Raw genomic sequence first — 12,711 nt, 5'->3', positions numbered from 1 at the left:
CCTCAAGGGAAGTTTTAAGCTTCACTACGGCAATATGGAAAAGGAACGGTCTTAACTTTCTCAAAATATTTAATCCAGATGCAGTTTGCTAAGCATTATACAAAGGTTAATTTTTAAACCATTTCATGGATAGAAAGAATGCAGCACACAACAATTAAATGACTGGTCCATGCTGGATCAATTTAGAGTAAAGACATCTTCAGTTGTAGAATAGTTTGCCGCTATCGCATGTTTCAGAGAAACAGAAAATGACAATTTTTCTAATTTAATGATGTAGTAATTTATAGAGAAGCTGTCCTCTGTCAGTGTACCTAAAAACTGATTCTTCTGTCCCTTAAAAAATTTAGGAATTCTTTTGCTTAGGCAAAAGCCAAAGAATCACTAGTTACATTTACCTTTTATTTTCATAGATTTATAAATATTCCTATTGGGAATAAAAATTTGGTTATTCCACCTTCATTTCAATAACAGCACCACTGGTTTCAAGAGGACCACCTGAGGGGTACTTCGTGACTTAGTATTCAGAAGGGTATCAGAACATGGTCCGTTTTTTCTGAACAGGAAACTCTGGCCCTCTATACAAGTGACGAGGATGCATTAAATTTCCAAAACTCTCAGGCACACAAAAAGCACCTCACAGTCCATTTAAACACACACATTTATTTTTGGTATCCTGCTACTTGATTCCTCTGATCGTAGCTTTTCGATTGGAATTCTATTTATTCTGGTCACAAAATTGTTTACTTCAATTTAGATATACAACCTGAACAAAAAAGCATAAACTAAACCGAACCTGTTGTTTTCCAAAGCATGGAAAGAGCATGATAAGGAAATCAAAAACCTTACAGTGACCATAATGCTTTGAACTGCTTGCAGTTGCGAGCTTTTTCTTCTTTTAAACCAAAATCATGTTTTGCTTCAATACTTAATGTGCTCTTCACACTTTTTCTAATTAGTACTTGAAAATGATTTAATTCATGCAAATTGCTGGGTGACTATTCACTTAAACTTTTCACAGAATTAATGCAATTTAAAAATAAACCAACTTGAGCAGAAAATCTTGACATTGAAAAGGAAGATGTGCTGTGATCATTGGCAACTAAGGCTGAGTTCTAAAACCCGAAGAAGAATGCACGAAATAATGGACACTTCTACAACTGAGAAGTGCTCAGAAGCAAATCCAGATTCTAACTCTTATTCCACAGGTCACTCATGTGTCCCACTAACACACATGGTCAGATTATGAGCTCATCTGGAGTCTCAGCACTGCAGCAAGATCATATTTGCAAGATTTCTAATGTCCCCTGGAACTAACAATTTAAACAGCACAAACTGATTGTTATTCTGAGGGGGAAGCTGGATAGACAAAATGCAATTATTAGTTAGATTGCAGCTGGTCTGCTAATGACTATAGATGCATTAATGAAGTAGATGCTAGCATCATTAGAAGATTCTAACAGGCAGCCCTGAAGCACCATACCGTGTAACAGCATCGATTCAACGCTGACTGAAAAGGCAAAGGGTCACCCAGTCACCCAGAGACCTACTGACAGCAGTCTGAAGCACATCACTCAGGCAGTGTGGCCTTTGCCAGATGCTCCAAGGATTTCTGACTCTCTCCTACAGAGATGTGTGGGACCACGCAGGATAGAACCTGTATTATGTTGATTGTTCTTATTTCTCATAAATGGAGGGACAGTAATAAAAAGCATGGAGGGAATGCAGTATTTGGGGAAAGAAGACATTAACTGAATAATAAGATTCCATGCAAATACCGGGGGTGTGAGCAATAGCAACACACTGTGTCTGTTAGAAACCTGATCCAAAATCCACCCAGAAAAAAACTGCCAAATATTTCTGCAGTCTTTGGACCGTATCATACAATTTCATATTATCCTATTGGCCTTGCAATATCTCTATGACAGCCAAAATAGATGACATGCCTCAAAGTGCTACTTAGCACTGAAAAAATAGCAAGTCCCAAGGCAACTCTCTCTATTTAAAGTCATAATAAAAACAAAGAGATTTATTCAGGGGAAGTTCATGAAGGCAAATGCTGCTCATCAACTCCACAGCTAGCCTCTGCCTGTCTTCAAGACATTTTCCAGCCATAAAAAAGATAATAAATATGTTATTTCCTATTATTTTTAATGAACTAGCACCCAAAACCTGTGATTAAACTTGGTTTTCTTTCTGTTGACATGTAGGTCACGACCATCTAACCAACTTACAATCTGAAACGTGAAATATAAGGTGGACAACATAAAATAAGCATGCTGGAAGGTGTAAACCTGACATTTGAATATAAGTATGTTGCTGAAGTCACCTAGAAGTCTTGTGAGGAAAGAAGAAAGTCTGGAAGTTTCCAGGTTTGGTCATTTCAACAGCCCTATTCCTGCACAGAACAGTCCAATTCTGTCAAACTAGCAACTTTCACTACTGATCCTGACTCTGAGTGGGGAAAAAAAGCAGACAAAAAATTCCTGGTGCTAATGATGTACTGCACAGGGACAAACCCACATAGTTAAAAGTATAATCAGTTATATTTACATGAATAAAAACAGTGAGAGGACTGTGTGTGAAAGGCAATGCAAAACAACAAGTGGCAGGGAACAAATAGATTTCTTCCAACAAGGCTCATATTCAGGATATTGATGTGAAGGTCTCACTTCACTTAACAGTGAAGAGCACAAGCAGCTTTTCCTCAGTATGAATCAACTTCAACCCCCGAAGCTGGGAGTTGAGCCCTGACAGCTCAGTTCACCTACAAATATTTTCTTTTTCTTCAGATGCAGGCTATAAAATCATATACAGAGCCCTAAAGGGGAAAAAGAAAAGTTACCACCAAGAGTATTAACTGTTAGCATGCCTGATAACTAAGGCACAAATGGCATAGAACAGTAGGGCATGGAACATTTCATATTTACATAGAAACAATAACATACGTAAATTGTTTATATGTGAATATCCGTGATTCCCAGAAAAACTCATACTGAAAATAGAGGGCTGCATATTAATTTGCACAGACTAAAGCATCTGTCTAAGGAAGACCTTCAGAACACCTTCACTGCTACAACTGCTTGGTGGACCAAGGCAGAGCATGAATGCAGAGATTTCAGGGTCTAGAAAACAAAAACATTGATGCGTCTTCCTGTCAAAGTAGCTTTGAGGATCTGGCTGTTGGTCACCTTCAACAGACTGTTGCATAAGATGTCTCAAGAAGGATCTGCCCAGTGCTGCTGAGCCTTTGGACAGGATTTCTGGCTCTGAATACTGAAGATCTAAAATCCTTAGGCTCAAAATACAGTCACAGCAACAGTGCAAACAACTGCAGAAACAGCTAAAAATAACTGGGTGTGGTTGCCTCACTGACAAAAGTATTTGAGCTACATTCATTAATACTGGGTTCACTGACAGATGGACCCATAGGTCTAATAGTATGAGAAACTGTGCTCCCACTTTACCAACTTATCAAACAGCACCATATCTGGTATTCCAGAACAGTGGTTACAAACACATCGAGGCACTACTGAGACCAAATTAGAGCAATTCAAACAAAAATGTGCTGTCCTGCAGTGGGCTCAACCTACAGCAAATTTGAGTTCCTCTGACATCAAGCAAGTCAAATACTGACAAGATATTCCTTAATTTAGGATGCCATATCCATCAAATCCACGTTTTCTACATTGCAAACTTTGGAAAGACCTCATTGTTCCTAAAAATCCTGACCTCCTCACTCTTTCTACTTTACTTGGCTTTCTCATTGACATGTGAGCTACCACAGGACTCCACCACCATTGCTCTGGAATCATCACCAGGCACTATACACATGCAGGTAACACAGGCAGAGCTCCTGCTACAAGCAGGAAATTTCAAATTTCCTCAGTACCATCAAAAAAGGAAAAAAATAGAAACATAGAATTGTTTGGGCTGGAAAGGACCTTAAAGGTCATCTGGTTCCAACCCCAAGGAGAACAGTGTACATGCATTTTCAATAGGAACACTTTTCCTCTATGACCACCTTCTCTTTCAGGATACACTGGCCTTGGTAGAAATTGTTATCACTTAATTGCACTGTAGCTCCATTGCATAATCCAGAAGATGGATCTGCAGCAAGGGGTAACCTGCAAATGCACTAGAAATTATAATTTCAGAATATGTGGACAAAACTGAAAACTGTAAGACCCAATGTAGTATATCACAGGAGAAAAAAAGCCCCACAATCAAAAATATTACCCAAGAGACCAAAAACTAAATAAATTCTAGGTCAAATGTTTAAAAGAGATGACACAGAGCAAAGAGAACTGTCTTTCAAGCAATCAAGGCAAGAGCAACATTTAATTTGAATTCAGTGGGGAAAAAAAGACCACAACCCCACAACCTGAGACGTTCTGTGGCCTTGCAAGAACAAAAGAAATGCTAGTCATTTATGGACAGGGATTCTCAAGACTTTTGGTCCTGGTTGCATTACATACAGCTACCACTGCACAGGTTCCATTAAGTACAGCTACCACTGCACAAGCACACACTCTGTGTGAGACCAAACGAGAGCAGAAACGCTTAAAGAAAATGAGTCAACAACCTCATACATTTTTAAATTGAGTATGGTAGTAGAGGGATCAAAATTACTGAAACATTAAAATAAAAAGCTTCAAAAATTAGTACTTTTAAATTACTTCTAGTAAATGGGGAAGTATCCTGTGCATCTTACACAGATTGAAAGGTGTTAAGTAGAGCAATTTCTGTTGACAGTCACTCTCTTTATAGTATCTTCACTGACATACACAGCTGCATACTGAACATCAGCTAGCATCAGGCCTGATTTTCCACTAGATGTCTAACTGTATTGGAAAACTCACTGTGTTAGATGTTATGCACCTCTACAGCTCACAGAAATAACTCCAAAAATTAAAAATCCGCACTGGAAAGCAAAGTGACATAGGAGAAGCAGGGAATTAATGGACTGAGTTAACAGTAACACCCACCAGAAGGGAAAAGCAAGTACTGTTCTCTCATGATCTTGCTTATATTCATGAGTCATCTGAAAATTCTAACCAAACCTGAGTTGTCAAGGCTGCATGTCAAGCAAGCTCTGCTAGGCAGGTAGTGCCTATTCATCCAAGTTTAGGATGATGATGGTCTGAAAAAAATTATTTGCAATGCAAATTGTACATGAAAAGTGAGAGATATACTTAAAAGATAATACCTTAAAACACAGTAGACTACTCAAAAAAAGCACTGCTGCTGAATAACAAGTAACTTAGATAGACTATAGGGGCAAATAAAAGCTTATGTGGCCAGTGTCCCAGGCCTTCTAAAAGTCAGAGACACAGTTAAGTGCTACAGAAAGCCCAAGGTAGTAAACCCTGCTGAGAAGCAGCAAAGGCCTCTGCAGACATACTCACAGACACACCTTGGATTGCACTTCACAGCAATAATGTGAGTGATTTTCTTTTTTTTTTTTTAATCTGAACTAAGACCAGGGGACTAATGAAGCCAAGGTTAAACACAACTGGCCCATCACAAAAGGAAAGTTATGATGACAAAAGCAACAAGCTGCTGTATCACCGATATGTGAGCAGAAAGTGGCACAGATTTGCTCTGCAGAATTCATGATACAAGTTATGTACTCCAACATGCATTATCATTTATGTGCAAAATTACTTTAAAATTGTAGAGAGGAAAGACACTAGAAAGAAGTATTTTGCAGCACTGGCTAACAGCAAGTACTCACGTTCAGCAATTTGCTGCACAGGAAAGCCCAGATAGAAGCTGAACTCCACCACAGACAAGTTCCTCAGCTGCTCACTGACTTCGGACCCATTTAGAAAACCGGATCTATCTCGGATGGCAAAAACAATGCTCACGGGGCCTTGCCGAAACGATATCCCAGGCCTGATCAGAGTTATGTTCAGTATCTGAAAAGACAGGATTGAAGTAAGGTCAGCAAAATCAAGTCACTGGCATTTTCATTCATTCCTTCACAGACTTTTTTCCCCACCTAATATGAAAAAGCGACAATTCACATCAAAAGAGAGGAACATCTGTTCCAGATTGGTTCTGCCTGCTGAACCTCTCAGAAGAGGCCAAGTTACATGTGAATTCCTCTTCTAAGAGTTATCCTTTAAAGTCAGTCATAATCCAGAATGATCTGAAAGCTACTGTCCAGAAAATGATGAAAAAAACCACCTAGCAGGACAGTCAGCAAAATAGATCTAGTTGTAAAAAAAGTCTTAGATGAAATGCCAAACTGCATGGAACAGACAGGAAGGAATCATGGTAAAGAAACATTTTGAAAATGGATGATCTCTTGGTTAAAACCTCCTGCACCATGCACACCCAAAACCCACCACTGGTTAGAAGCCTTATTTTGGCAGCAATGTACACAGCAGTTGCATTCATGTAGATAAACCTCCTCTAGACAGTAAGGAAGTATTTAAAATAAGTTTTCTAAGCTGATTGTCCAAGAAATGGTTCTGCATGTTCTGTCTTCAGTCTGTGCAGTCACATTGTGTCAGTTGTACATTTGTACAGTTCCAAGCCCTTTTCTATATGTACTACACAGTACCTTATGTATTAGAAAGTTTATGTCATTTTTCCTCCTGATTTTATCTCAAGGTACCAGAGATAGGCATTTATGGTGTCAGTTAAACAACATGATATAATTTTTACTGATTTTGGTATTGCAACAAAGTTAGATTAAATTTAAGAACTCAGAAGAGGGAGTTGGTCTCATCAAACTGAATTACTGACTTTTCAGGGAGTTTTAACATCTGCTGTGTGATTCAGCACCCAGCACATATGCAATACCTGTCATGTATGAAGTTCCAGCAGCAGCTGTCAGAGATATCATATACTGTAAATATTTCTAGACCTCAGAAGCAACCAGCATGTTTGGTCACGTGATGGCAGAGTGCATATAACTCCTATATTCCCTCACAGAATCCCCTGCATGGCAATGAGACCTGAAAGTTGTCTTCCAATAAAAACTTTCTAACTACACCGTACTCTCTTATAGTAATATCTGATGGGAATTATTTTGATAAGGGTTGGAACAGTTTTTATTTGAAAAACTACAAATCCTGTCATATCCAATAATGTTTTTGCATATAAGTCATCATCTTGGGTCAGTCTTTCAAAAAGCTTGAAACCAGGGGGATATGTGCAAGTTGCAGTCAGTGAACACCTAACTCATTTTACTGTCTGGATGAAACACAGGACAACCAAAGGTGAGGAAAAAAGGGACAGACACAAAACATGCTTATCTTCTTACCTGCACAGTGAAGTTGTAGAACTCCTGGTGTTTGTTCACCTCCAGGAATGCCATTGTCAGCCCTTTCTCAATGCGCTGGCTAAAGTTGCAGAATCCAATATCCATATTTCTAGGTACAAACTGAAGCACTGAAGACAAAGGGCACACATTATTCCTGCAGATAAGTATTTCCACGAGAAAGAATAAAACAAGCAACAGAATCCAAAGGGCTAACATTTTTTTTTCATGGAGCTCTGGACTTATTCAGTGAAACACTGGGTAAAAATACAGTAGAAATACATTTTGTGCTGTTGCAGTAAATTCTCAACTCACTAACATCTGTTGCAGCAGTTATTAGATTACTGAAAGATACTAGTGACAAAATACCTGCTGTTTCCTCCTGTATACTAAAAGACCTTCACTTCATACATGTGGTTAACTTCACATGATTTGAACACTAAATTGGCCTCACTGAGCCAACAGCTCCATGAAAATCTTCAGGGAAAAAAAAGCAACAAATATCTTTTGCTTGTAGTCTGAAATACAAGTATTTAGCTTGTCTAAAAAACCATGACTGCACTTTAGCATCACCCTAACACTTTCAAAACACTAAATTAGCACATAATCTTTTAAATTTAGATACATTTTAAAGTCTTTCAGAGGAGAGAAAGAGCGAGCACAGGAGAGAAACACTGAGCATAGGGGAACGTGATCAGGTGCACAGACTTAACTACATGCACATCTGTGGATTTCCACATAGTCTTACCCCAAAAAAAGCCATATTAGGTTACAGACCCTAATAGCAATGTTGTACCAGGTTAAAGAACAGAAAATATGTCAACTGCCTATCTATATAACCATGTTAAGCAGTGGAAAAAGACATCACACCTGTACAGTTGAAGAAGTGATGTCTTGCAATACAATTATTAACAAAAGCAAAACCAACAAATGAAACATAGCCAAATAACAGTACTATATTGACATTTATTACCTCTCTGCCTGTATGCTCAATCCCTGTCACTACCTCATTACACAGTCAACCAACCAGGCAGGCAGTTTTATCATGCAAATAGGACTTGGAAGATTTTAAATGACACCATTGATTCTCAAAATCTGTTACACGGGTGCTATTTTGCTTTAGATTATTAGTAGTCATGAACTTCACATAAACTGCTGCAACACAGCAGCCATGGAAAGCTAAATACTACATAAGCAATCCTACTGCTGACATACATGAGCAATCAATCCTCCTGCTCACCAATTCTCCTACATTATGACAACACAAAAAAGTAGCATTTAACATGAACTTAATTTGAAACTTGACACAGGCATTACAAAGTAGCTGCACTATGATTTTATGAATAAATATTCCACAGCATATTTTTCTCTTCTTGCCTTTTGAAGCAAGAAAAAGAGCACATCTATTTCGCAATGTACTAAAAAAGAAATTCCTGAAAAAATCATGAAATTATGGGGTTAGCAGTTTACAATTTATCATCTTTCAACCACGGACCTGTCAAGTCTGTCACTAAAAATGTAGAATTAAGATTCACAACAGTTGAACACAGGGTTTTGACTCAATCTTGCATATGTAATCACAAGTGAAGAAGTGTGAATCAATATGAAGTTACCTTTCCCCCTCTTTGTATCAGGAGGTACTCACCTGTCTGAACTTGAAATCTGTTGTCTGGCACAGTGAAAGAAGGATGCAGTGAGAGGATCATGGGGGCCTCACCACGAAGGAGACTGCTGTTCACAAGCACATTTATGACAGCTATTGCCGTGTAAACAAAAGGACCTGATGTCACCAAGAAAGCAAATTTGGGGGAAATTTTATAAACCTACCAAAAAAAAAGAATCAGAAATTAAAAAAACATAACAAAACTTCAATGTTAAATTTGGCAACATTTCAGACCTACATAGTCTCAGGCAGTTCAAAGCCACATTGTCAAGAGGTAGGAAACCACAATCTTTATTTTCAAACAGCAGCAGCAGCACATGCACTCTGTTAGTGCTGTGCCTTGCAGCCTCTGCTCCACTGTTGCATCTGAGAGGCAACTCCCCTGTGCTAGGTACAACTACTAGAATCTCTTCAGTACAACACACCAACCTCAACGCTTCTTGATTTATCACATCCCTACATAGTAGCACTCCCCCTCGCCTGCATTCCCCTGGAGTACATAATATTTTCCATACAAAACTTCTGTTTACTTACTGAACTGCTTGCGTGGCTTCTGCAGTTCAGTCATATACTGCATAGGGAATATCTCCTATGCCACTCACATCTGACACACAAGGAGTAAAATACACATAACCTATGTTTTATGGATATAATTTTCACACTCAAGAACACTTTCTTCCAGGGAACACCTCTATCTGCTTATTTCAACACAGTTACCACAATTAAGTTTTCCTCTTCCAATTCACATCTTGACTTTGAGTCTTCTTAAAAACCCCGAGGAGCCTTAGACATCATGCAAAAGAAGTGAGATTTTAATATAAACCTTGTTTCCATGCAGACACTATTTTCTACTATTTTTCAGTCACCTAAGTAAGAACAAACTGAAGGGGTTTATTTCCCCAGTATTATTTTCTTCTTCTTTGGTTTATTCCCCCAGTTTGCTTTATTTCCCACAGGCAGTCACATTTCAAAATATTTTGAGGTGTCCAACATGATGGCCTCACAGATAAATAACCTAGAGACCTCAAGGTTCTAATAAATATGGACCTCTTAGATGAAGAGATGCTAGTGCCTTGCAGGTGCTGAGATGGCGAAGGGATTTGTTAGATACCTTCAGCTTCAGAATCAGCCTTATAGAAAAGTACAGTGTTGCTTAAGTTGTGACCCACATGTTTCTTACTGGTATTTCTGCTGTAGTATAAAGTGATGGCAACTGCTGTTTAGATGAGACAGCAAGCAGTTCTTTCCTGTCCTCTAAAAAGCATGCATTTCAGAGAGCTCATCTTCATCAGAAGAAAGTACCTCAGTAGCAGAAGGAAATGAGAAAAATAATCTATGCTGCTCATTATGCCTTTCTTCCTTCTTAGCCCACAAATATATGCAACATCCAGCTTTTATTTTAAATGGATTTAGGTCCATAAAACTCAAATTTGTTTGATATGAATAATGTGCACAGTTCTTTTCAGTTCCTCTTATCTGAAATTTTATTCTTTTATCTCATGATGAAATAATCTCTGCAGCTTCAGTTTGTCAAATGGAAACAGCAGTTATAATGGGGAACACATGGCAAAAGAAGTTGCCCATTACTTGCAAACGAGACTACTTAAAAGGCAAGAAAAAGAGGAATTAGAATTACAAATTTCAGTGACAATTTGCTGGTGATTTCTGAAGGAATATATGCTGAGGAAGAGAGGCCTAGTGCAGCCAGCATATACTTATGCACTAGTTAAGTATTTCAGACACAAAAGCAAGGTCTGATAACTAACTCAGCTACCTCCATCTCTGACTGGCTGCACTGCACCCTAGAGGCCAGGGTAGCCTGAACATCCCCCCTGGAATTTTGCATTAATTTTTTCAGCTTAACAGCTAACACTGGTTCCCTTCTGTGCTTCGCTGCACCAGAAAAGTTGCAGCAACTCCAGAAAGGACATCGAAAAACCCCCACTTCTAAAAGTAATTTTGAGGTAGGCAGATTAGAACAGCTACAAGTCAAAACAATAGTTATTTCTGCTTGAGATATAACAGGGTTGTCTAGAGTTAGCTCTCTACAACCTAATTCATGTGACAGAAATAACAGACCCATGCCAGCCTACAAGCTAATTCAGAGAGAAGTCTACAAATTTACCTAGGATAGATGAGCACAGCTCATGACTCTCGATTTGTGATTCATGAATGAGAATAGCTGCTCTTGGCACAGCTCTAATGGTTCACAAACCCAGCTGTCCATCCAAGTTTCACCTCTACTGCCAGGACAGCTAGATGCAAGCAAATTAGGTAGCTGAACCATTCACATTTTAGAGTATCACCTATTAAAGTACACAAGTACAGATTTCTTACATTAAACAAGTACAACCTTTTTATCTTAACACTTTGGGCCAGAAAGTCAGAAAAACATGCAAAACTTCACGTGCACTGTGAAGCCATTCCCACAGTAAAAGCAGAAACCTTCAGTAGGAGCAGAGAACCCCTACAACACCTAAAGTTAAGCTAACCCTTCTCCAAAGCACGTCTAACTCAACTCTGCTGTTTTCAGGATACAACCTATCTCATTCCCAGCTACCCCTCACAGGAGACAGTGCTGCTAGTACAGAAAGTTTTCAAGCCTCAGTTTACCAGAGGCTAGAAGAGTATTTAGGAAAAATATCACTGTATCCTTACTCTGTCCCTTATGATGTTCTCAAAGCATTTCCTATTGAATTACTGTTTGCTGAAATATTTGATTAGATGCACCTTTGCCACAATCTAATCCATGCCCACACTGCACTGTACTATGCTGTGTAAACATCTGGCAGAAAGCATGAACAACCAATTTCCTCACTACCACCTTATTAAGCATCCTGTAAAGAACCTGCAGAGAGTGTTTAACTTCCTGAACATGGACTACAAAGGCTTACAGGTTTTAAAAATGAAACAATGCTTCTGCTTCCATGCACTTCAAGATCCTAAGGCAACAATTCTCACTGTTTTTACACACCTCAACGATACCAGCCAAAACTTCAGCAGCAGTGAGCAGAGATGAAGCCAGGACGAGTCCACAAGGTGGCATCTCTGAAAGGAGTATTTAACTGCCTGACAATGAACTGAACTCCTTCCTTTGGAGGCAGAGTGTACTGATTTTGGATTACAGAACCCAATAGGTTAAGAACACGCCCCAAACTGCACATTAAATACAACAACAGAGTGGCTGAGGTGTACACTATACCTCATGATAAAATTTCCAAGCACAAATGAGGCTGGTAAAAACCTTTTTCCCGTTGGCATGAACTTAATGGCACCAGGGGTCCTGGCAGCAAGTCACTGCCAACACTATTTTATTTCACACCCCACCGCAACAAGTCAAGTCAAGGGAACGTTGTATAACAGATTTTACTCAAGTGTCATAAGGTTTACATTAGAGAAAGTTGACAAAAATTACTCTTATTCAGACATTACGTCTTATTCTTTTGCAGATGCAATATGTTGAGACCAACTGAAAAGAACTTTGAAATTTTAGGTTATTCTCACTTCGCTGTAAGGACCTTTGCTAGGAAAAAATTGAAAAAAGTTTTTTTTTTTCTACTTGGCAGGATTCAAGCCTGCTTCTTTTTTTTTTCTTCCACTTCAACAACTCACAGTGTTTGAAATAATAAAAAAGGAGAGACCAAAGCTGCAACTGAAAAAGTTGGTAAAAAATTTTTTAGTTCGCCTTTTAGTGTTAAACTTGTTTCCTATTTAAAGTGAGCAGCAGTTATAGTCATCATTGAGATGAGTTTTATTTTTAAAGCATATACTACTACAA

The 12,711-nt window shown here is 38.7% G+C and overlaps 1 protein-coding gene across 5 annotated transcripts in view; it reads right to left on the bottom strand.

Moving 5' to 3' along the window:
- Positions 1-12,711, bottom strand: part of KIAA1549 (KIAA1549 ortholog) — a 164,894-nt gene that overhangs the window by 57,265 nt on the left and 94,918 nt on the right. For all 5 annotated transcript variants that reach the window (XM_051784672.1, XM_051784671.1, XM_051784674.1 and 2 more), the window contains exons 4-6: positions 8,916-9,093; positions 7,274-7,401; positions 5,735-5,918 (exon numbers count right to left, since the gene is read on the bottom strand). In XM_051784672.1, coding sequence (XP_051640632.1) covers positions 5,735-5,918; positions 7,274-7,401; positions 8,916-9,093 — 490 coding nt within the window. The remainder of the gene's footprint in view (positions 1-5,734; positions 5,919-7,273; positions 7,402-8,915; positions 9,094-12,711) is intronic.

Source organism: Manacus candei, unplaced genomic scaffold (assembly GCF_025592945.1).
Source record: "Manacus candei isolate 608988 ecotype Guabito, Panama unplaced genomic scaffold, ASM2559294v1 h1tg000018l, whole genome shotgun sequence".
Taxonomy (NCBI): domain Eukaryota; kingdom Metazoa; phylum Chordata; class Aves; order Passeriformes; family Pipridae; genus Manacus; species Manacus candei.
The sequence above is the reverse complement of the archived record's forward strand: the minus strand, read 5'-3'. Positions and strand labels throughout refer to the sequence as shown.